Raw genomic sequence first — 21327 nt, 5'->3', positions numbered from 1 at the left:
TGGAGAAATCTCCAAGATCCTAAGCATGACTTCCATTAAATAGCTTATCAAAATAATCTTTTCATCTCTTCTTAATCTCCTCATCTTTGACTTAAACTATTTTTGTTTCATCTTTGATACATCTAACCATATCCAGATCCCTCGATTTCCTATCTCTCATCTTTGCAAGCTTATAAATATTCTTCTCGCCCTCTTTGGTATCCAACTTGTCATAAACCTCCTTATATACCTTATCTCTCGCGTTTCGAACTACTTTTTTAGCTTCCTTCTTTGCTATCATATACTTCTCCAAGTTCTCTTTATCACAACTCTTACTTAGATTTCTATAATACTCTCTTTTAACCTTAATAAATAATTTGACATCCTTGTTCCACCATGATGTATCCTTACCTAGCAGTGCACCGCCTTTAGACACACCCAATATATCATTAGCCACCTTTCACATGACACCCGCTATCTTATTCCACATTGATTCTGAATCCTCCTCGAGCCACCAATTAGCTTCCTTAACTACCTGCTCTACAAACATTCCTTGTTTAGCTCCTTTCAGTGCTCACCACTTAATTATAGGATCTATCCTATGTGATGATGCATGAAATGCACATCATGTTAACGAGTTATTCATGCATTTTGTAGTGAGATTAAGGTTTAAAACCCATGTTTAGATGTATTTTGATACCAAGGGGTTGTGGTTCGAACTTCAGAAAAATCGGAGTTAAAATGAGAGAGTTATGGCTATTTTAGTGTTCGGGCACAGATTTTGAGGTGGATCGGATACATATCCGACCCAACTAGGTTGTTGTGGACCTTGGACCAATCATTAGAGAGCCCAAATCCAACCCACACGCATATCCATACCCAATACAAAAAGATTTGCAGAAAACCCCTCAGAAAGTGGCGCAGAGAAAATTTTTTTTTATAACCTTGTTTCTGAAAATTACCAAAAGTATAAATATACTTTTTGGCTGAAGCCTAGGCGTCTTTGGCATTGGAATTGACGCCCCCTATTGTGATTCTAGCTCCAACCCTCATTCCAACCTCCCATCTCACACCATTGGCATTGAAGATTGATTTTTGCTTGAAACTCAAGCATTGATTCATCTCCCGTTTCAATTCTTTTCGTTTCTTCTTCATCCTTGCTGTGATTAACCCTTGTTTGTTGTGTTTTTGCAGGTGTAGCAGAGGTGGAGAACATCTATCTTGTGTGGAAGTGCGAAACACTCCAACAAGATGAGCCGGCCCTACCTCCATCCGGTTTTCTAAGCCCTCCGATCGCGAATCGGCACCTTCTCCATCTTCGGTGGATCTCCAACGTGTTGCAGCTGTAAAACCCCTGCTCGTGGTGATATTCCAGCATTCTCGAACAATCCGGGACGTTAATCTAAAGTCATTGTCCGCTCTCTTCTCCCCCACAATCGTCGGATCGCCCTGGAGGTAGGTCTTCTTCTCTCTTTTCTTCTAGTTAAAACCCAAATCGAGTGTGCTCGTTTTTCTTGTTTTATTTTCTGTTCGTGTGTTGTGTTTTTTTGTGTTTCAACCATAGTATAGAACTCGTGCACAGACCATCACGGTAGATCTAGATTGGTTTTCTTTTTGATGTGTTAGAGTGTTAGTTTTTAATCGTTTTAGCCCCAAAACGTGGAAATCGGCTAGATCTTGTTCAAGCCGATTTTTGCTTTTTATTATTTCTGATTTTCTGTGTTAGTTTAGCAGGGAAAACATATTTCAAAATATATTTTATGCCCAGATTGCCGTTGGATTTGAATTGGAGTCTTGTTTGAGTCCAAACCCAAGAATCGCCTAGATTCATCCTAGGCGATCTTGGTATAATAATATTTATTTATTTGTTCTGTATTTTTCTGCAGTTAGAAGTGTCTTTCAGATCTTATTCAAGTTGTATTTCGTGTGATTTAGTTAAAGGTCTAGATTGGTTTTATTTCAAAGGTATCGTGTGACTTGTTTTGAAAAAATCGTTTGATGATAGGTTGATTCCGGGGAAGGGCGTGTGCTTTCATTGTGCAAGTCGTGTGACTGCGTTTGTTTTGTTTCTCAATCTGGTGTTAGTCGAATTGAATGTCTTAGGAATCGTTTATAGTTTGTGTCATTGTTGTGGTGTCTTTTGGATTTGAGAAAATAAAAAATTTCAAGTCTTGTTTTCCTAGTGTAATGTCATCCAGCCGGCTATAGGAATTTTCATTTAATTTCAGTTTGTTACATTAGTATAATGTGCTGATTAATATTTAGTTAAGGTAGATGTTCATTTCGTGGTAAATTTAGTGTTAATTATTTTCAATGTTTTGTGTTTAGGTTAGGCGTGTAGCTAGATTGCAATTAATGTTTTCCATATTGTCTTAATTTCCAATATATTAGCAAGTTTGTTTGTGTTTTAAGTTAGTTTAAATAATTAGTCATAGGTGTGTTAGCTTAGGTTTATAATTGTCATGGTAATTTTAGTTTAATTTTTTTTTAAATTTGATTTCAGTGTGTAGGGAGTCATCTTCCCCAAGTGGGGCGTCAGCCATTAGAGCTCCAGTCAAGCTCTAGGCTGCTTTTGGTAAGAGTATTGTGCATTTAGAAAGTCATTAGTGTGTCTAGATTCATTGTATTAGGAGTTAGTTAGTTTTAGACGTTTTTTGTATTTGGAAAATTTGAATTAGGTGTTATTTCCTTTAATGTAGAAAGTGATATTTTCCAATTTCAACCTTGTCTTATTTTAGTTAGATATTGATTCAATTCATTTAGAGGAAGGTTAATTTCCTTGTCTAAGCTAAATCGAGTTTTAGGAAGAGGGTAGGTGAGTAATTGTGTTTTGGAATTTATTTTGGCAACCTTGAGGTCTTCTAAATTCGTGTGGAATATTTAAAGAAAGGATTTGAGATTAATTATCCAGCCAAGGTAGGGGAGAGTTACTTGTTTAGATTTGGAAATATATTTTGAAATTTAATTGACTTGACAAATAGAGTATCCACGGTTTTGAGTAAGAAAGTCAAATCTTTTACAAATATTTTTAGAAAGTTCAAAACGTGTGACCTCTTGTTAAGTGGACAACTTTATTGATTTTCAAATTCGTTGTTCAAAGCATTTAAGGAAAGACAATAACTCCCCTTTAGACTGGACGGTTTCCTATTTTTTGTTACTTTCCAATTTGATTGATACAACAACTAAGGAAAAGAATTTCTTTTGATTTGGACGGTTTTTGGATAGACCCAATTGCCAAGTTCACTTTGAACATTTACTCATCCTTACCTCTCTTTCTATAATAATTTAGCATAGATTTAGTCTTAGATAATTTAGTTAATTGTGCATTAATCCTATGTTAGTAATTAAGTATTTAGTTTTTTTTATCTTTGCCATTCTTAATTAGTTAGATTTTTTTAGTTTCTAATTTAGGCATAGTTGAAGTGGGTCAACCTAGTTGAACCATCTGTGTGGGGCGTGAATCTAATCCAATCCAAATTCTAAAAAGTGCACCTCATTGGTCTGTAGTTGTTCATTTAATTTTAATTTTAATTAATATTAGATATAGTGCATGTTAGTTTAGTTAGTCGTTTGCTTGATCTAATTATCTTTCAGAAGTGGTAAGTTAACGTGTAATGGTTCATTGCGTGTTTGATTGGTGTGTGTCATCTAGTTAGTTGTGTTTAGTATTAATTAATTGCATTCTTTAATTCATATAGTTAGGATTGCATCATTAGTTAAGATAGTTTCATTTGATGCATTAGTTAGATTAGAATTAGTCGTGCATTGCATATATTAGTTGATTTTTCATGCATTTCGCATAATTGTATTCATTGGTTGAATAGTTACTGTCATTTAGCATCATTTAGAACTGCCATTGCATTTAGATTGCATTCATAGTGTTTAAAATAGAATTCCAATGTGAATAGTGCATTGAACTTGAAACCCGATTTTTGCCCTGTCGCACACGCGTTATTTTATGTGCAAAATTTTCGAGTTTTCTAAAAATTCTTTTTTTATTCACTTTATTGGTGTGTTAATTGTCTGCAGACCAAATTTCAACTCAATCCGAGTTGGTTTGGTCTGGTTTTGAAGTGTTTTGTGAAAACAGCTTTTTCTGATTTTAAAATTTCGGGACTTGCGATATCCAGATTTTCCCTGGTTTTGAAACACTTATATCTGGAGTTCCAGATATTATTTTTTAATTCTGTAAAAACTGTCAGATTCTTGAATCTGTTAGTTACAGAATAGAATAAATTTCGGGAAATTTAGACCTTGTTTTCCCTGTCAAACAGTCAGTTTACGAAGAGCTGTCAGAAGGCTATTTTGCACTATTTAGGGGTAGATTTGTAATTTCATTCTTTTAGTCATTTTCGGTCTGTTTTCATTAGTTTCTGCATTTTAATTGTTGCATCTGCATCATCCAGCATTTTTAGACTTAGATTAGGTAATTTTAGAATTAGTTTAATATTTTATTTAATTATTTTTTTGTAATTAGGATTTGTTTCGTTAATTTCTTGAAAATTAAGTGTAGTTTCATTTCTACTTTGATTTATTGGAGTTATTTACTAACTTTGTATTTTCCTGTGTTATTAAGTTGAAAAGCATAACAATTTTCCAGGGATTCTTGTCCAAGTGCGAAAATTGAGAAGTGGCGAAAAGACAGAAATACCCTTGGTGTGCAATAGAAGACTGAATTGCTTTTCCATTTTATTTTAGTGTTAATTTGTAATTGTTATTAGCCTTGTACTTGTAGACTGATATTTGTGATTAATAAATTAAATTTCTTAGAAATAATCGAGTAATTCTCGTTCCCTGTGGATTCGACCCGTACTTGCCACTTTGTGGAAAGTCGGTTATTTACTTTTGGTTGACAATTTTCCAAAGATTTTATCAAAAAAATTATCTTTTAAAAAGAGCATTTATAAAAATTCAACCAAATTTTGGCGCCGTTGTCGGGGAACGGCGAATTACTTCTTTTATTTCTTAGAGTTTAATTTATTAATCTGTGTTAGCTAATTAGTTAGTTAGTTTTTTTATTTTCTAGTTAGTAGGATTAGTAAGTGAATATAGGTTTAACATAGTTAGTACATATAAGTTTCACATATTGTTTTTTCTAGGATTCACTTTATATTCATTCTGCAAGGAGCGATTAGACAGGTGGATTTTAGAGAACTTAGTTTGTGGGTTTTAGAGAACTTAGTTTGTGATTTCCTGTATTTCTTTCTTTTTCAATAAATTAGAATAGTTTGTTTTGTTATTTCATTTATTTAGTTAATTAGTTCTGATATAATTAGTTTAGAATATTTGTTTCTTAGTTGTCTTTATTTGTGTTATTTACATTTTAGTGTTAGTTTAGTTTTAGTTTTAGAATTAGGTCGTTTGCTTACATCTGGTCTTAGTACCAGTGTATGCAGGGGCGATGAGCTCTAGGAACCTCATTACATCCATTTGTTGACAACCCAGAGAGAATTTTACATTCTCCTCGAAGTTCGACAACAATGGGCGATATGGATCCTCCAGCTCCACCTCCAGTTCATCCACGTCCTCTGAGGGAATACTTCATTCCCACAGATTATGTCCAGGCATCCTGTATTCGGAGACCCGATGTAGGAGTGCCTCACTATGAGATTAAGGTCAGCATTATTCAGATGCTTCCATCTTTTTATGGCCTTAGTCACGAGGATCCCTACCGACACTTAGACGAATTCCTCGAGATTTGTTCTACTGTGAAGATACAGAATTTCGACGATGATGCTTTGAGGTTGACCTTATTCCCGTTTTCATTAAAGGACAAGGTCAAGTATTGGCTAAAGTCCTTGGATTCCGTAGAGCTAATGGGATCGGCTACAGCAGGAGTTTCTTAGGAAGTATTTTCCCATTGGTCCGACGAACCAGTACCGGAGAGCCATCACTAGCTTCTCAGAGCTAGATGGTGAGCATTTTCATGAGACCTGAGAGAGAATGAAGGAACCCATCATCAGGTGCCGAAATGGCAGCTGGTGCAGAGCTTTTATGACGGATTGTCTGACAGGAATCGTTAGATGATCGACTCTTCATATGGAGAGACATTCATGTTGAAGAGCGAGGATGAAGCATGAAGGCTATTCGATACATTGGCAGAGAATTCCCTCCACCATGCTTCGAGCTCTCATTCGGATAGAGCCACACCCAGCATTCAGAAGAAAGCTGGTGTTCTCGAGATTGGTCCATCTACTGCACTACAGTGCAAGGTATACATGATTGCTCAGAAGTTGGATCAGCTTCTCTCAGGACCACCCACTACACAGCAGGTGTGTACTCTGTGTGCCAGCCCGGCACATGAGATCACTAAGTGCCCGTCGGCAGCTCAGTACCCTGAATTTGTTCAAGAACAAGTTCAGGCAGCTCAGGGTTACGCCCGACCCCAAAACAACTCAATTTCATCTACATATAATCCGGGTTGGTGTAACCATCCCAATTTCTCATAGAAGAATCCACAGTCTTCCATTCAGATGCCTACATCCTCTCAGCCAGCTCGGCCGCCATCATTCACTCAGACATTCCAGCGGCTGAGTTATCCTCAGTCTTCTCCCTCATTTTCTCTTCCGATTCTGCAGGAGTCTGCCTCGCAGACATCTTTTGAGGAGAGACTTCTTCAGGCATTCCAAGAGGTGAAAACCTCTAATCAGAATGCTTTCGAGAAGTGTAGTCAGATTTTGAGCTCACACACGCAGTCCATTGCGAAGCTAGAGTCGCAAATGGGACAGTTAGCAGAGGCTATCAGTAGGAGACCTGAGGGTACGTTGCCAAACCAGGCTATCATGAACCCGAAGGGCAAGGACCAGATGACCGGATGCCTGTTTCATACTGAGTCACAGCAGCAGGTCAAATCTGTTATGGCCCTGAGGAGTGGACGTGAGTACCACGTCGAGACCAGAGAGAGTGAAGAGAGGATCGATGAGCCAGAGACCAGTGTTTCATCTTCGTCAGCTCAGCCATCATCATCATCATCATCATCCGTAGTTCAGAAGAAGGATAGGAGTGAGCCTTCTCACAAAGAGGAGGAGTCACCGATGTATATTCCCCCACCACCCTATCCCAAAGCATTAGAGTCTCCCGGATTCAGAGGGAAGCAGGGCACGAAGATCCAGGATATGCTTGACATCTTCAAGCATGTGCAGATCAATTTGCCTTTGCTCGATGCGATTCAGCAGGTGTCGGCTTATGTCAAATTCTTGAAGGAACTATGTACGCAGAAGAGGAAATCCAGAGAGAGGGTTCCTAACAGGGTCCATCTGACTGAGCAGGTGAGTTCAGTACTTCAGCATCAGTTACCACCCAAGCTCAAGGACCCTGGAGCCCCGATCATTGCTTGTACTATAGGGAACATCCGGAACTATGGAAACTTGTGGATGGTTCAACTCCGAAACCTCCAACTTATACTTAGAAAAAATGAAAATAGAGTGCAGGAAGCATTAAATGATAGTGAGAGAGAAGACTATGTTCAATTATCAGAAAGCCTTGAGAGATTGAGAAGTGGACCATGCTAAGGTCCTTTCATGGTTCATGAATAGCAAAGACCAAGATCTATATGACAACATCTTGAACTATGAAAGGACCGATGAGGCATGGACATTTTTAAAAGAAATGTATACCAAAAATGATATTGCCTACTTGTGGGAACTTAGAGATAAGATCCATTCATACAAGCAAGGTGACCAATCCGTGAGAGAATATCATGGCAAGTTGAAAAGACTAAGGGATGAGATGGCTAGGCATGATCCCATATGGGACACACCCAATGATGCCAAACAATGGAAGATGCATGTTCAAGAAAAACAATTCTTCCAATTCATGAAAGGGTTGAGAGCCAAATATGAATAAGTTCATATTGCTGTTATACATAGAAGAGAGGCTCTCAAATTACATGAGATATTGGCAGAAGTTTGTATGGAGGAAGACAAGGCTCAAATCTTCTATAAAGCCTAAAAAACCAATGAAACTATGATGGTCGTGTCTAGGCCCGCTTCGAATGTTAGAACCTACAAACCTCCTCAGTTCAACAAGTTCCAACAAAATGGTGAAAAGAAGAAAATCATTTGCCACAGTTGTAAAGAACTAGGGTGTATCAAACCTTATTATCCCGAGAAGAGGGTGGCTTTGGTTCCTTCCCAAGAAAGACAATCAAGAGGGTTCGATGATGGGTCCAAAACCATTGGCTCTCTCTCCTGGTCCCAATTGATGGAGGCCCTTCAACCACTATTCAAAGCTCCTTCCACCACCACTACTGCCACGGTCTCCACCTCTTTCCCCCTCGGTATGGATTCTTGTCTCTTGTATTCGGAAGCATCTTTTCATAAGATCCCAAGTTTTTACATTCTTTCCAATTATCGCACCAATTCAAATGACTCTTTTGTCTCTGTGATCGATGGGACTTCTTTACACATAAAAGGCATAGAAAATATTGACAAAACTCTTGAAAACTAAAAAAAGTGGTTTCAAATGTTAGCCATATTCCAAAATTATGTTTGAATCTCCTTTCTGTTTCTAAAATTTTTGACCATGGATGTGATGTTTCATTCTCATCAAATGGTTGTTGGGTGCACAACCGTCAATCAAGGAAGTTGATTGGGCAAAGCCATAGAGAATGAAGCCTCTACTTCATGGACATCATTCAATTTTCCAAAACTTTTTGTAATGTTGAGAAAAATTGTGACTATGATCTTTGGCATAAACGTTTAGGACATCCTTGTGTATCCAAAGTTCCATATTTTCCTTGTTTGAAAGATTTTTGTAATGAATAAAATTTTAATTGTATTAATTGCATACTTGAAAAAATGAAGTCTCTTCCCTTTGCCAAACGTAATTTTGTTTCTTTCTGATCATTGAATTGGTGCACTCATAAAATTGGGTACAGCCCCCATTGCCTCTAAAGGTGGTCTCTTATTATATTGTGTTTGTTGATGATTTCTATAGATATAGTTTGATTTATTGTCTTAGGCTTATAAAACATAAGCTTTCCATTATTTTAAAATCTTTCGTGCTATGATTAAAAACCAATTTAATTATAACTTATTCATTTTTCAAACTGATTCTGAGGGAGAGTATATTTCAAATGATTTTTTAAAATTATCTCGATTTAAATGGCATTCGTCATCAAAGGTCTTGTCCTAATACTCAACAAAATGGTTTAGCAAAAAAGAAACATAAACACATTATAGAAACTTCTAAAACCCTCTTGATTTCAAACAATATTCCAAAATATTTATGGGTCATGACCACCCTCACTATTGTTTATCTGATAAACCGCATGTCATCATCTTTCTTAAAAAATATGTTGAAAAACTTTTGGTGTCCAACCGAATTATAGTAGGATGAGAGTTTTTTGTTGAAATTCTTCCCGAACATAATGGTAGTCCATCTTTATATATTTTGTTCGTTCATGGAAGGTGTGGTTGATAGCAATATAAATTGCACTCTTGTTGTCGCAATACATCTTTGATGGAGTGGCGATGACAATACCCATATCTTTGAGGAGACTTCTCAACCAACCAATTTCAGTAGTAGTAGTAGTTGACATCACCCTATATTCAACTCCGGTGGAACACAGAACTTTTTTGTTGCTTCTTACATCTCCATGATATAAGTGAATCACCAAAAAATATACAATATCTTGTAGTAAATTGTCACCCCAATTGGAGTCGATATAAGCAATTAACTAAGAGATAAAGAAGAGGAGATGAAAATCCATTTTGTCATTGTCACCTCGTAGCAACAGGGGCAAAAGTTTTTCATAATCAATATCATATTCCTATGAATACCTCTTAGCAATTAATCTAGTTTTATACATTTCCAAAGAGCCATTACTTCTGGATTTGACTTTCAAAATCCATCTACAACCAATAGCCGTTTTTTTTTTCTATGAGTAAATTTATAACTTCCCAAGTGTTGGCTTTATGAAGAGCTTCTTGCTCTAATTTCATGGCGTGAATAGTCATTAAGCAAGCCCTAATCTTGGGGAAAAGGATTCGTAAGACACGAACTTATTAGGAGGCCTACAAATCTTTTGAGACTTTCTAGGTAATGGTTCTACTATAGACTCTTCTAATGGTTGACCTTGTGAGTATTTTTCGAGAGCATATTGTTGACTTCCACACTAACGCCGAGTATAAACACAAATTTCATTAGAGTTCTCATTAAGGGAATTATCCCTATCAATATCAAGAGAGATTTCTTTATCAACACATTCAATACTATTATAATAATTTGATACTTCAGTATTCTTCCTAGGCAATAGGTCAAAAAGAAAAGAGTAGTCAACTTTCTCCTTAGGATTACTTTGTTCAAATCCACTTTGATCTTCCAAAAAAGTCACATTTCTTGAAATATATAATTTGTTATTTTTTAAATCATAACACCTATATCATTTTTTATTTCCACCGTGTTAAGTGAAAGCACACTCTATGGCCTTTGGTGAAAGTTTATCATTTCGTTGAAAAAGAACAAAGCATTTCAACAAAAACTTTTAATCTTTTGAAATCCGAAGATATTTTGAACAATTTTGCAAAAGGTGAAACATTTTTAAGAGAAGAGGCGGGCATTCTATTAATAAGATATATGGCGGTAAGCGCAGCTTCAACCCAAAAAAAAATTTAAAACATTCTTAGAAATTAATAAAGTTTTAGTAGTTTCAATAATAAGCATATGCTTACTATATGCATATGCTTCATATATGCAAGACCATTTTGTTGTGTAGTTTTTGCACAAGACCTTTGGTGTATAGTCCTATTTTGTTTAAAATAACTTTGAAATTCATTTGACATATATTCACCACCCGAATCCGATCAAAAATCAAAAAATTGGTTTGAAATCGATTTTTGATAAGCATGTGGAATTCTTTAAAAAAAGGAGAAAACATTTTATTTAAACTTAAGTATACCACAGTATATCTAGTATAATCATCAACAAAAATAATATAGCATAAATATCCTCCTTTTAACATGATTGGCGTCGGTCCGAATCAAAGTTACCAAAATCTTCTTAGATAGGGGGGAAGCCTACTTCCCATAAACTCGCTTAGGAAGCGGGATACTCCACGCTTTCGAAACTTGATGGGAATCTCAATTCTCCCACGCTTCTCCTATGCTTTCCACACGCTTTATCTATTCTTCTTATGTGTTTTCTCACTCTACTTTTCATGTTTTTTATGTATTTTCTCTCACGCTTCTCACTCACTTTCATGTGCTTTCTCTAAATTGGCAGTCATCATTTTTAAATTTTGTTAAAAATTTAATTATTACACTAAAAAATCATGAAATTTAAAAATAGTCACTTTTATTTTAGTTTTTATTGGTGTTCTATTTCTATTCACATTCAATTCTTATATTGTTTTTTTTACTCCTCGCTTCCCGCTTCCTATACATTTTAAAATGCATCGCTTCTCGCTTTTGCTTCATGTATTCTTTCCTGCTCCTGCTTTCTACTTGGGCAACCTTAGTCCCAATACATTTGAATGCACCAACTCAAAAGGTCTTTTAGAAATAAAACTACTATTAAAGGGAAAGAATGCATTTTTTCAAGAATACAATCATTGCAAATAAATTTTTTCATTACAAAAATTTTCCAAAAATGGAAAAAGATACAATTTGAAGACACTAGAATGACCAAGTCTTTTGTGCCAAGTGATAACATCCTTTAATTGAACATGATTACAAAAAAAAAATTGGATGGTAGTGACAAAAAATCCATATAGCAGTGGTCTCCTCTCCTATGGCCTTGCCAAATCAGCTTTCCGCAAAAAAATGAGCAATCCATAGGTGAAAAAGAGACTACAACCATGATCAATAATTTGGAAAATCGAAAATAAGTTTAAGTTCAATTTTGGAATTACTCTAATTTTGGAAACATAAAATTCTTTTGATTTGTTTAAAACTTTAATTAAATTTTCAATTTTCTTGATTTTTAAATATGTACCATTGGGGGTGGAAACAAAGTTTTAAGTAAGTTGGTGCATTGCATTGATTGAATAGAAGAGGTGCATTGGGAGTCACGAAGAAAGAAACACCCGAGTCAAGAATCCAAGAAGACATACCAGGAGGTGATGACGTCGCCGCTCCAAATGTGGATAGGGTAGAGGAGTTAGACTTCAAAAAGTGTTGGAGAACTTCCATCAATTGGGCAATGGGTTCGTTAATATCTCCTTCTTTCTTTGGCTCTTCACTTGCTTTTATTGACTTTTCTCCAATGGAGGACACCTTTCTGTTGAGCTTGGGACAATCAGGTTTGATATGTCCGTGCTTGTTATAAAAGTGACAAATAATTTCCCTTGCCCCTCCATTGTTAGACCTTCCAAAATAAGGAGGCTTATATGTCTTCAAGTTATTTCCTGATCTTGAAACGGCATGTACTTCATCAACCTCCTTGGTCATGGATAAGTGAGTCTCTTCTTGACATAGTTTTTCAAGAGCTTCATTTAGAGGAGAAGGTGGAGATGTCCTATGAAGCAAAGATACATGAACTTACTCGAATTTTGGGCGAAGACTATGAAGGAATTGAAAAAAGTGTTTATTCTCAATTTGGCAATGTCTTAACTCGATAGCCACTCCTTCTCATTGAGGCTCAAAGAGGGCAAGTTTATCCCACAAGGGAGATAACATTCTATAGTAATCAGCTACATTCATATCCCCTTGTTTGGTTGATTTCACCTTTTCTTGCAAAAAATATTACTTAGCGAGATCGCTTTGGGTGTACATACCTTTCATGAAAATCCAAGCATCATTGGCTTTTCTAAATTTAGCAAGGTTGGCACAAATCTTTAGTTCAACATTGCTCATGAACCACAACAATATTTTGACATAGTCGCTTTCCCCATCCTCCACCTTCATTTGATATTCTTGGATGGTCAATTCTCTTTCTTCTTTATTAAGGGCTTTCTCTTTATCTATGTCCTTTGTGAGTTCAAGTTGTGGCTTGAAAACGGTGTCACAAACATAACCTCAAAGATTTTTTTTCCTTTGAGGTGGTTTTTCATGGTTGCAGCCCACATCAAATAGTTGGATCCATTTAATTTGAAGGAGATCAATCTTTGGGTCCTTCTCGACCATGACGAAGCAAAGAGAGATAAGAAAAGAAGAAATGTTGAAGAATATGGATGAGCACAATCACCACAAGCACTTTGAAAACTCGAGCACCACGATCAATACGGCCCAAGGGTGAAAACACCAAGGAGCTCTGATACCATGTAATGAAAACAAAGTGTACACAAATGCAATGTTACTTAAGGGATACAAGAAAACAAAGTGTGCCCAATCACAAAAGCCACTAATTGGCAAAATACAAAAAGCCACAAAGGCATACACAAATCACTCACAAAGAGAAAGAGAGCACAAATAAAAATAATAAAAATAATTTATAAAGTGCTTAAGAAAAGCATAGAATGGAACCGGGACAAGAGGTTCCTTTATATACAACAAATAGAGCCAAGGGATCACCCAATAGAGTCGTTGGGAGATCCTAACGGCTATAATTGTAGTCGTCTATGGTTTAATGGTCTTTAGTAAAAAACTAAAAAAATAAAAATAAAAAGTCAAAACTGTCCCTAGAGGACAGGACCTATTATAATAGATAAAAAGACAAAAAATGCCCCTAGAGGCATTACCTATTACAATCCAAAAAACTAGAGTATACATACATATAAATATATACTCATATACATAATATAGATATATATATATATATTTAACAATGCATTGTGTTATAATCCCTTTGTTGTAGTTGTTGCTTTGTGTTGCTATCTCAATGCAGGATCTAAATAAAGTTACGAATTAGGCTAAAGCTCCTTGGAGATGTGAAGATTGGATTCCAAAGGATGGTCAATGAGTTTCTTTTGAAAAATCCATTATTGTTGTTGGACTCATCATAAGGACTATTGAATGCCTATTCTTGTCCCTTGTATTCTTTTTACAAACTTTTGGTAGTCCAAATGTATGTTTTAAGGGAGTGTTAAGATATATGCAATGTATTATATACCTAAGTATACTTATAGGTATTTTCTTATGTATTCCCTTTACGTTCTCTCTCGTTGTAATTCAAAGTATACTAAAGTATGGTTATGGTGACTTGGTTTAGGAATATTTTGTGTTTTTAGGATAAGTAAACATATTGTATACATTAAGGGTAGAATAGGGATTTTATTTTTATTGGACATTATTTAAAATGACTATTTTTGTAATTTTGTTTATTTACTTATTTATTTGATCAACTTAAGTTGACCAAATAGCCGTTGACATCTCCCAACTAGGGGTGCACACGAGCTGAGCTCCGTCCGAGCTTGGGTTGTTCAAGCTCGGCTCAGCTGGAAATACATATGCTCGAACTCGGCTCGAGCTCAGAGTTGAGCTTGATCAACATTGTCAAAGATTGGCTCGGTTCTGAGCTCAAGTCGAGCCGAGCTTGACTGTATTTCACAAAAAAGAATTATTTTAAAGTTTTGAAAGGGTGAGATTTGAAGTTTGAATCTCGTCACCTCGTACGAGGCGGATACAAGGCCTCCCCACTAGGGTAGGCCATCCTTTTCGAATACAAAAGCCAGAGAAAATGTATAAAAGGTAGGTTGTTCTATTCTGATACAAAGGACAGGAAAAAACGTATACATATTAAGTGCAAAGCTGCATTGACAGAACACCTTTAATCACTTTTTGATAAAAAGCAATAACCCTGCCCATTAATGCAAAAAATCATGTTATGTATCACATGGCAAACAAATAAATATATAATACCAGACCGAGCCTAATTGAGCCTTTTCGAGCTTAGTGTCCTAATCAAGCTCGGCTCATTTATCTAGGTTGAGCCTGATCTGATGTTCAAACTCGGCTCATTTATCTTCACAAACAAGCTCAAGTAGAGCACGAGTTAGTTTGGCTCGTTGTGCACCCCTACTCCCAACTAGCCATTGGGCTAGTCTCTCTCTTTCTCACTCTTTCGCTTATATATATATATGGGTGGTGTGTGCAATTGTTAAGTGAGAGTGATGGATAGTTAGGTGTGTGTCTACGAGTGTACTTTGTAGTGAGGATTGCCTTGTAGTTTATTTGAATATTTGATTAATAAAAAATATTTAATTTACCTTTTGTCCTTGCCTCCTTGGTGTTGGGAGTGTGTTGCTCTTTGAGTTTAGTCAAATGCATTGCAATCATGCATTTGGATATCATTTGTTTAGTAAAATTATTGCTGTATTTTTCACCTTTTTTGTCATCTTGGATTTTGTGCCACTTCATGACAATGGAACCCCTTTGTTTGGTTTGTTCTCACATCTAACACCATATATGTGATCTACATGTTTTGTTTAGTGAAAACTAACTTTTAGAATCTGGATTGTCGGAATATGACCTGTATATAGGTTTCTCCGACGATCCAAAAATCAACAGCTATGAAGGCATCGATTTTTTCGACTCATAAAAACATGTTTTTTCGTCAAAAAATATGATCCAAGAGTCATTTCCTACTAAATCGAGCATGCTAAACACATCTATGAGGTTAGATTGTGTAAAAACAACTCGCATCGTGAGATTCAAACTAGATTGTAGGTACAATCGATTGTACCAAATTTAAACCCTATATATATATGGAGGGCTATATACAGGCATATCAGTTGATAATAACATAGATTAGGGATCAGGAAACTATCAGTCTACATTAATTAGGGATTGGGAAACTATCTAAGCATCCAAACCATGACTCTAAACCCATCAGATACATGAAAATAACACTTACACCATACACATGCAGCCTACCTTTGACATCAAGATTGATCTATTTTTTTTTCTTTCTAAATCGTTTATTTTATAATAAGAGTGACATTTATATATCTAGCAACATCATCTTTTACAAGCAAAAGAAGCACATCAAACTAACCCCCTGTTTGGATCACTTTATAAATTGCTCCTTTTCATTTATACTTATTTTAAATAGCAAGTTTTGGTGTTTGGATCTTTTAGTTTTTTTTTAATGCCTTTTTACAAATTTCACCCTTGTTTTCAGGGAAGGCCTACCTTTTTTTACAACTACTTATTTTCTTTCATTCCACCCCCCCCCCCCATCACCACCACCACCATCACCATCCATCACCATTGTCATCACCACCATTACTATCATCACTATTACCACCACCGACACCATCCATCACCATTGTCATCACCACCACCACCACCATCCACCATCATCATCACCATTACCACCACCATCAGCATCCACCACTGTGATCATCACCATCACCACTACCCACTAATCTTCTTTTATTCTTCATTATAATTTAAACAGTTGGTGATCCAAACATTAACTTAATTTTTAATAAAAAGGTAAGACTGTTCTTTATAAAATGTGCTTAAGTTTATATATGTAAACAATAAGTAAAAATATATCCAAACAGGGCCTAAATTGCCAATAATTTTAAAAAGCAACACCTAGATGGGACCAAATTCTTTTTACTGCGATGGTGAAAAGGGTTCTATTTCATGACCTTACAATAGCAAGGTCCCATCAATTTGTATTTTAATTAGCATGAGCAGAAGCCATACAGGATAATGCACATGCTATATATGCATTTTGGTGTCCCAATAAACAACAAAAATGACTATCATAAAAATTTCTACATACTAAAAACAAAATATAAATGTATACATATTCAAATAATAATTAAATAGATACGATATTTCAAGTTCATTAATTTTTTTTTTTCAGGATTCAAGTTCATGAATTCTAAAATTTGCAATTGACTGATTGATGCATGGATAAATGGATGGATGACTCTCAAGCTCTATCATTAGCAAAAATTTATTTATTATCTTTGTCTTTATCATGACACGTGATGCTAAATGTGCATTTAGCAAATGAAAGAAACAAGATATCATCAACTTTTATAGTCTTCCAGTATGGAGCCTTGGATGCAAATACACAATAACATGCAACATAACCTTGTTAAGAAAAATTAGTAACAAGATTACATACTCTCTTCAAGATGGACAGGTCATATAGTTATTCATAATCTGAACAGATAAGTAGGAGATCTTATCTCCAAATCAGAAAGAATAGAGATCCAGATAAAATTCCAGATTTGAAACACTTCCATTCCTTCCCCATAATGAGCCAAGATCATATCCTTAGCTTTAATAGAAATAAATAATTCTTGAAATACTTACCTTACAACCAAAAGGCAAAACATGTCCCGGAGCTAAAAAGGTCAACCATATATCACGTGCTTCAATATCAGCAGCAAGGCCCAACTTCTCATCACCACTGAAATAAGTGGCATACATTCGTTCTTTAGGCAGCCCATACACCTGCAAATGTAATCATACAAATCAAGTTAAAAATAATGACCAACGTTAGGCATAAAGCAAAAAATATCTTCTCAGATTCTCAGAATATAAGCAAAATGACCTGAAATAAGCAGGTCTCAGCACAACAAGTCCATGAATGAATAGAGTTCAAGTAAAACAATTTTGATTGATCATGTTGCTGCAATTTCCTCAAAATTATACAGAATACCTTGCAAGGACGTATGGAAGCAAATATAATTCCTAACTAATGTATGAAAAAAAATAAGGTGTATTTGGATACTGCAGGTGAGAATTCCCAATAGAGACACAATTGAACTGTTTGGATGAAAAATAGAAAAGTGAAATGCAGTGTCAAAGTTCCACTGATCTCTAGAAAAAGTGAGCAAATATAGAGTGCAGTGATGGCATTTAAAGTTACCACAAAGAGAGATGGTAAATTTATTTCTTAGAAATTGGGGCTATAGTTCCTTTTAATTCTCAAGCCCCGAATTTCTAGGAAGAAACCTCATTCGATTGGATTGCTTTTTACACAGAATGTCCTCCTATCCAATCTGCGGTAGGGCATGAAATGGTGCAAAATGATGAAACTGCACAAAGGATGACAGAAAGCTTAGAAATTGGGGCTATAGTTCCTTTTGATTCTCAAGCCCCAAATTTCTAGGAAGAAACCTCATTCGATTGGATTGCTTTTTACACAGAATGTCCTCCTATCCAATCTGCGGTAGGGCATGAAATGGTGCAAAATGATGAAACTGCACAAAGGATGACAGAAAGCTTATTATGTATAATGAATAGGAAATGAAAAGTCAAGGCTTAGCTGAGGTGCAAGAGAAAGAGTTCTTGAAGTGAACAAGAAAAGTGAAAGACAATATAATCATGATGCACTAGTGTCAAATACAGACAAAATCATAATATGAAATATTAGCACCAAAATTGCATCCAAAAGATAATGATATACAGAACCAAAAATTAGGGATGAACAATCAATAGATTTTTTGCCCTAGGTTACCTGCCTGATAGCACTATCTTCTCACTGTTTTTTTCCTAAACTTCACTCAGTAAAAACAAACATTGTTCTTGAGTTATCATTATTTCTTTCTGCAATTTATGATTTCCAAACTTAATAAAAGCAAGCTGCAAATCAAGAACACTTTTCGCTCACAAGTGCCTTTTTGTTTACAAACGCTAATTTTAAAAAAAATACATTTTCATCATCACTACAAAAAATTGATATTACAAACTAACCAATGTTCTCCGTTATAAACCTGATAACTAGTACAATTAGCTGCATCTACAATGAGAGTTCCACCAGAAAGGAAACAACATATTGATGGAAAATTAGTCAATAAGTTTATCAGGATACAAACGGAACTTAGTAGGAAACTATTTTGTGTTTCAATGTGTTTTCCAACACCTAGCAATATGACACATCATAGAGATCATTATAGATCCCTTTTAAAATGGCATTCTTGTTGGTACCCATACCGAGGCCACAGGTATAAACTTAGGGATTCAGATTAATACATCCAATAATTTTTAAGCTATTGTGAACATATAGGCCCACCTTATGGCAGCCAACCAGAGAATGCAAACTCAATTATTCATCCACCCAAGAGCAAATACTGATTCTAACAAGCTAATATTTCTAGTCTGAATACAAATATGAAACCAGTAAATAGTGAATTCAAAAAACATGAATTTAAACAATAGACAGAATGACAGTATAAGATACAGCCAGACACAATGTCACAGTGAGATTTTCTCCACTAACCTCTGTAAGAAGTTCCATTGCCCATCCAATGGCTTCTTTCTTGAAATAATCTCCAAAAGACCAGTTTCCAAGCATCTCAAAGAATGTATGGTGATATGTGTCTTTGCCTACATCATCAAGGTCATTGTGTTTCCCACCAGCACGTATACACTTTTGAGTGTTGCAGACACGGTTGAGTTTACTCAAAGGACTGTTAGGATGAACAGTTCCTAAAAAGATTGGCTTAAATTGGTTCATGCCTGAAAAAGAAAAGCCATTTGGTTAGAGTATGAATCATTCTTAAGGGCACGTTTGGAAGCAAGAAAATGATAGGAAAATGCAAGTAAGAAAGAAAAATGGCAATTTTTCCAATCATTGGAAACGAGAACAAAAAAATTGAAAATAAAGTTTTTCTAAAAAGTGTGATTTTTTATAGGAAAAATTTAGGAATTCTTCCTATCAAAAATTCTTTTTTATTAGGGCAATCCCCCCCCCCCGCCCGCCCGCCCGCCTCATTTTCATTTCATTTTTTCTCATGCTACACAAACAAGTGAAATTTTTTCATTTAGAAAAGTTGTCATATCAAAAGTTCTCATAGGCAAAAAAAAATCCTGTGAGAAATTTTCTTGCTTCCAAATGTGCCCTAAAATGCAACAACCTAGAAAATATTTGATTAAAGAAAAACTACACAAAATTTTCTTTTGATCAATGTTATGTGAACAACAACAACAGCCCCAACAATTTCAAGAGACCTAAAAATGCATTTCAAGTAAATTATATATTTCTCTTGCAGATAACTTTCAACATTATTCGGTAATACATTGGAGAAATGAAAATGGATTAAATCAAAAAAAGTTCAGTAACATAAAAAGGCATGCCTACTCGATCAGTCTCACTGATGATTACCTGCCAAAATCATGTGTTATTTACTCTCAAAGCATTTATTTTAAAGTTGTTTATATTAGCTAGGTACTCGGGTTCAATCCATAAGACATTTGAGCGCAGAATCTAATTCTTGTAAACGGAATTCGCCATCTTCTTAGAAAATGGTCCAGAGGCTCAATATGGTTTGCTTCTGTCCAACCAGACATGAAGTAAGTTGGCATTGTACTCATAGAAGCCAGGAAATTCTAGCTGGTACAAAGAATTTTTAAGAATATTAGGCATGGAAATATGATAATTGCAACTCAGAGGACCTTATCCCATACCATGATGCCACTTCTCGTTAATAATCTAATCTTGGACACGGGTATGATTATCGCAAATAAGTTGAAACCAATCTGAGAACTCGCAATTGTAGCATAAATCTTAAAATAAAGAAAACTGAAAAAGAGCAAAAGTTAAGCAAGTAAACGCAAAATTAACCAAACCTTCAAACGCGATTCGAATCAAACACTTCAAAAACAAGCCTATCATAACAAAACTAACCAAAAAGCCGCAACAAGACTGCAATTAAAGCATTTCAAGTATGCCTTTCCGTTCAAGCACCATCCTTCATTTCACTATATCGGGAAGAGATTAACAAAATCAATTTGATTCGACATAACGAATCACGAATCAATTAAGAGAATTTCAAAGAATATCCAAACCGAAAAGGAAGGGAAAACAAAAACAAAACAAAAGGGACAATTCAAAGAGAAAGACACACGATCGATCACCTGCGTTGGCGAAGAGCAAGGTGGGATCGTCAACGGGGACGACGGGGCTAGACTTCCAGTTGACGTGGCCCTTCTCCTCGAAGAACCGGATGAAGGTCTCCCTCACCCTCTTGGAGGGCCACTCCAATGTGTGATATGGATGGGTTTCGGAAGGCGGCATGGCGGACGACGGAACGAGCAGGCCTCTCGTAGACCCAACCCCAACCCTAACCCTAGCTGCTGCTGCCTGGAGCGGGCGTTGGAAGAAGATGGGTTGCAGCAGCCTTGGCATGAAAGGTCCTGCGGTTCCCAACTTGCTCGCCCTTTTATACCCGCATCCTTTACGAGGGGATTGGCGTTCTCTAGGCGCCACTCGTGTGATTGTGTTCCTTGCCTCGCAAGTTTGAACCTTGGAGGGTTAGGATTAGGCTATCAATGGGTCGGACTTGTACCGGAACCGGTCCGTTTTCATCTTGACATTTGAGGGCCTGGAACTGATTTTGCGTCGGCCCCACGCCAAGACCCGAAGTTTCACAAATCCGGGATCTAAGATCAAAAGACTCAGAGATCTCTCATATGAAAGGGAAAGTGCGACGAAATCCCGACTCTAACAACGGTACATTTGTGAAGCATTTGCGGATATGTATAATAAGCCCAATATCAG

General features: G+C 36.1%; 1 protein-coding gene across 1 annotated transcript in view; it reads right to left on the bottom strand.

Annotated features, from left to right (window-relative positions):
• LOC149849227 (alanine--tRNA ligase-like) overlaps nt 1-21056 on the bottom strand; it is a 150274-nt gene extending 129218 nt beyond the window's left edge. Inside the window, exons 1-3 of the mRNA XM_089999002.1 lie at nt 20685-21056; nt 19048-19286; nt 17136-17276 (exon numbers count right to left, since the gene is read on the bottom strand). Coding sequence (XP_089855128.1) covers nt 17136-17276; nt 19048-19286; nt 20685-20955 — 651 coding nt within the window. The 5' untranslated portion in view covers nt 20956-21056. The remainder of the gene's footprint in view (nt 1-17135; nt 17277-19047; nt 19287-20684) is intronic.
• Between the last annotated feature and the right edge of the window lie 271 nt (nt 21057-21327).

The sequence above is a fragment of the Nuphar pumila genome, chromosome 1, assembly GCF_984573655.1.
Source record: "Nuphar pumila chromosome 1, dmNupPumi1.hap1.1, whole genome shotgun sequence".
Lineage (NCBI taxonomy): Eukaryota > Viridiplantae > Streptophyta > Magnoliopsida > Nymphaeales > Nymphaeaceae > Nuphar > Nuphar pumila.
The sequence above is the reverse complement of the archived record's forward strand: the minus strand, read 5'-3'. Positions and strand labels throughout refer to the sequence as shown.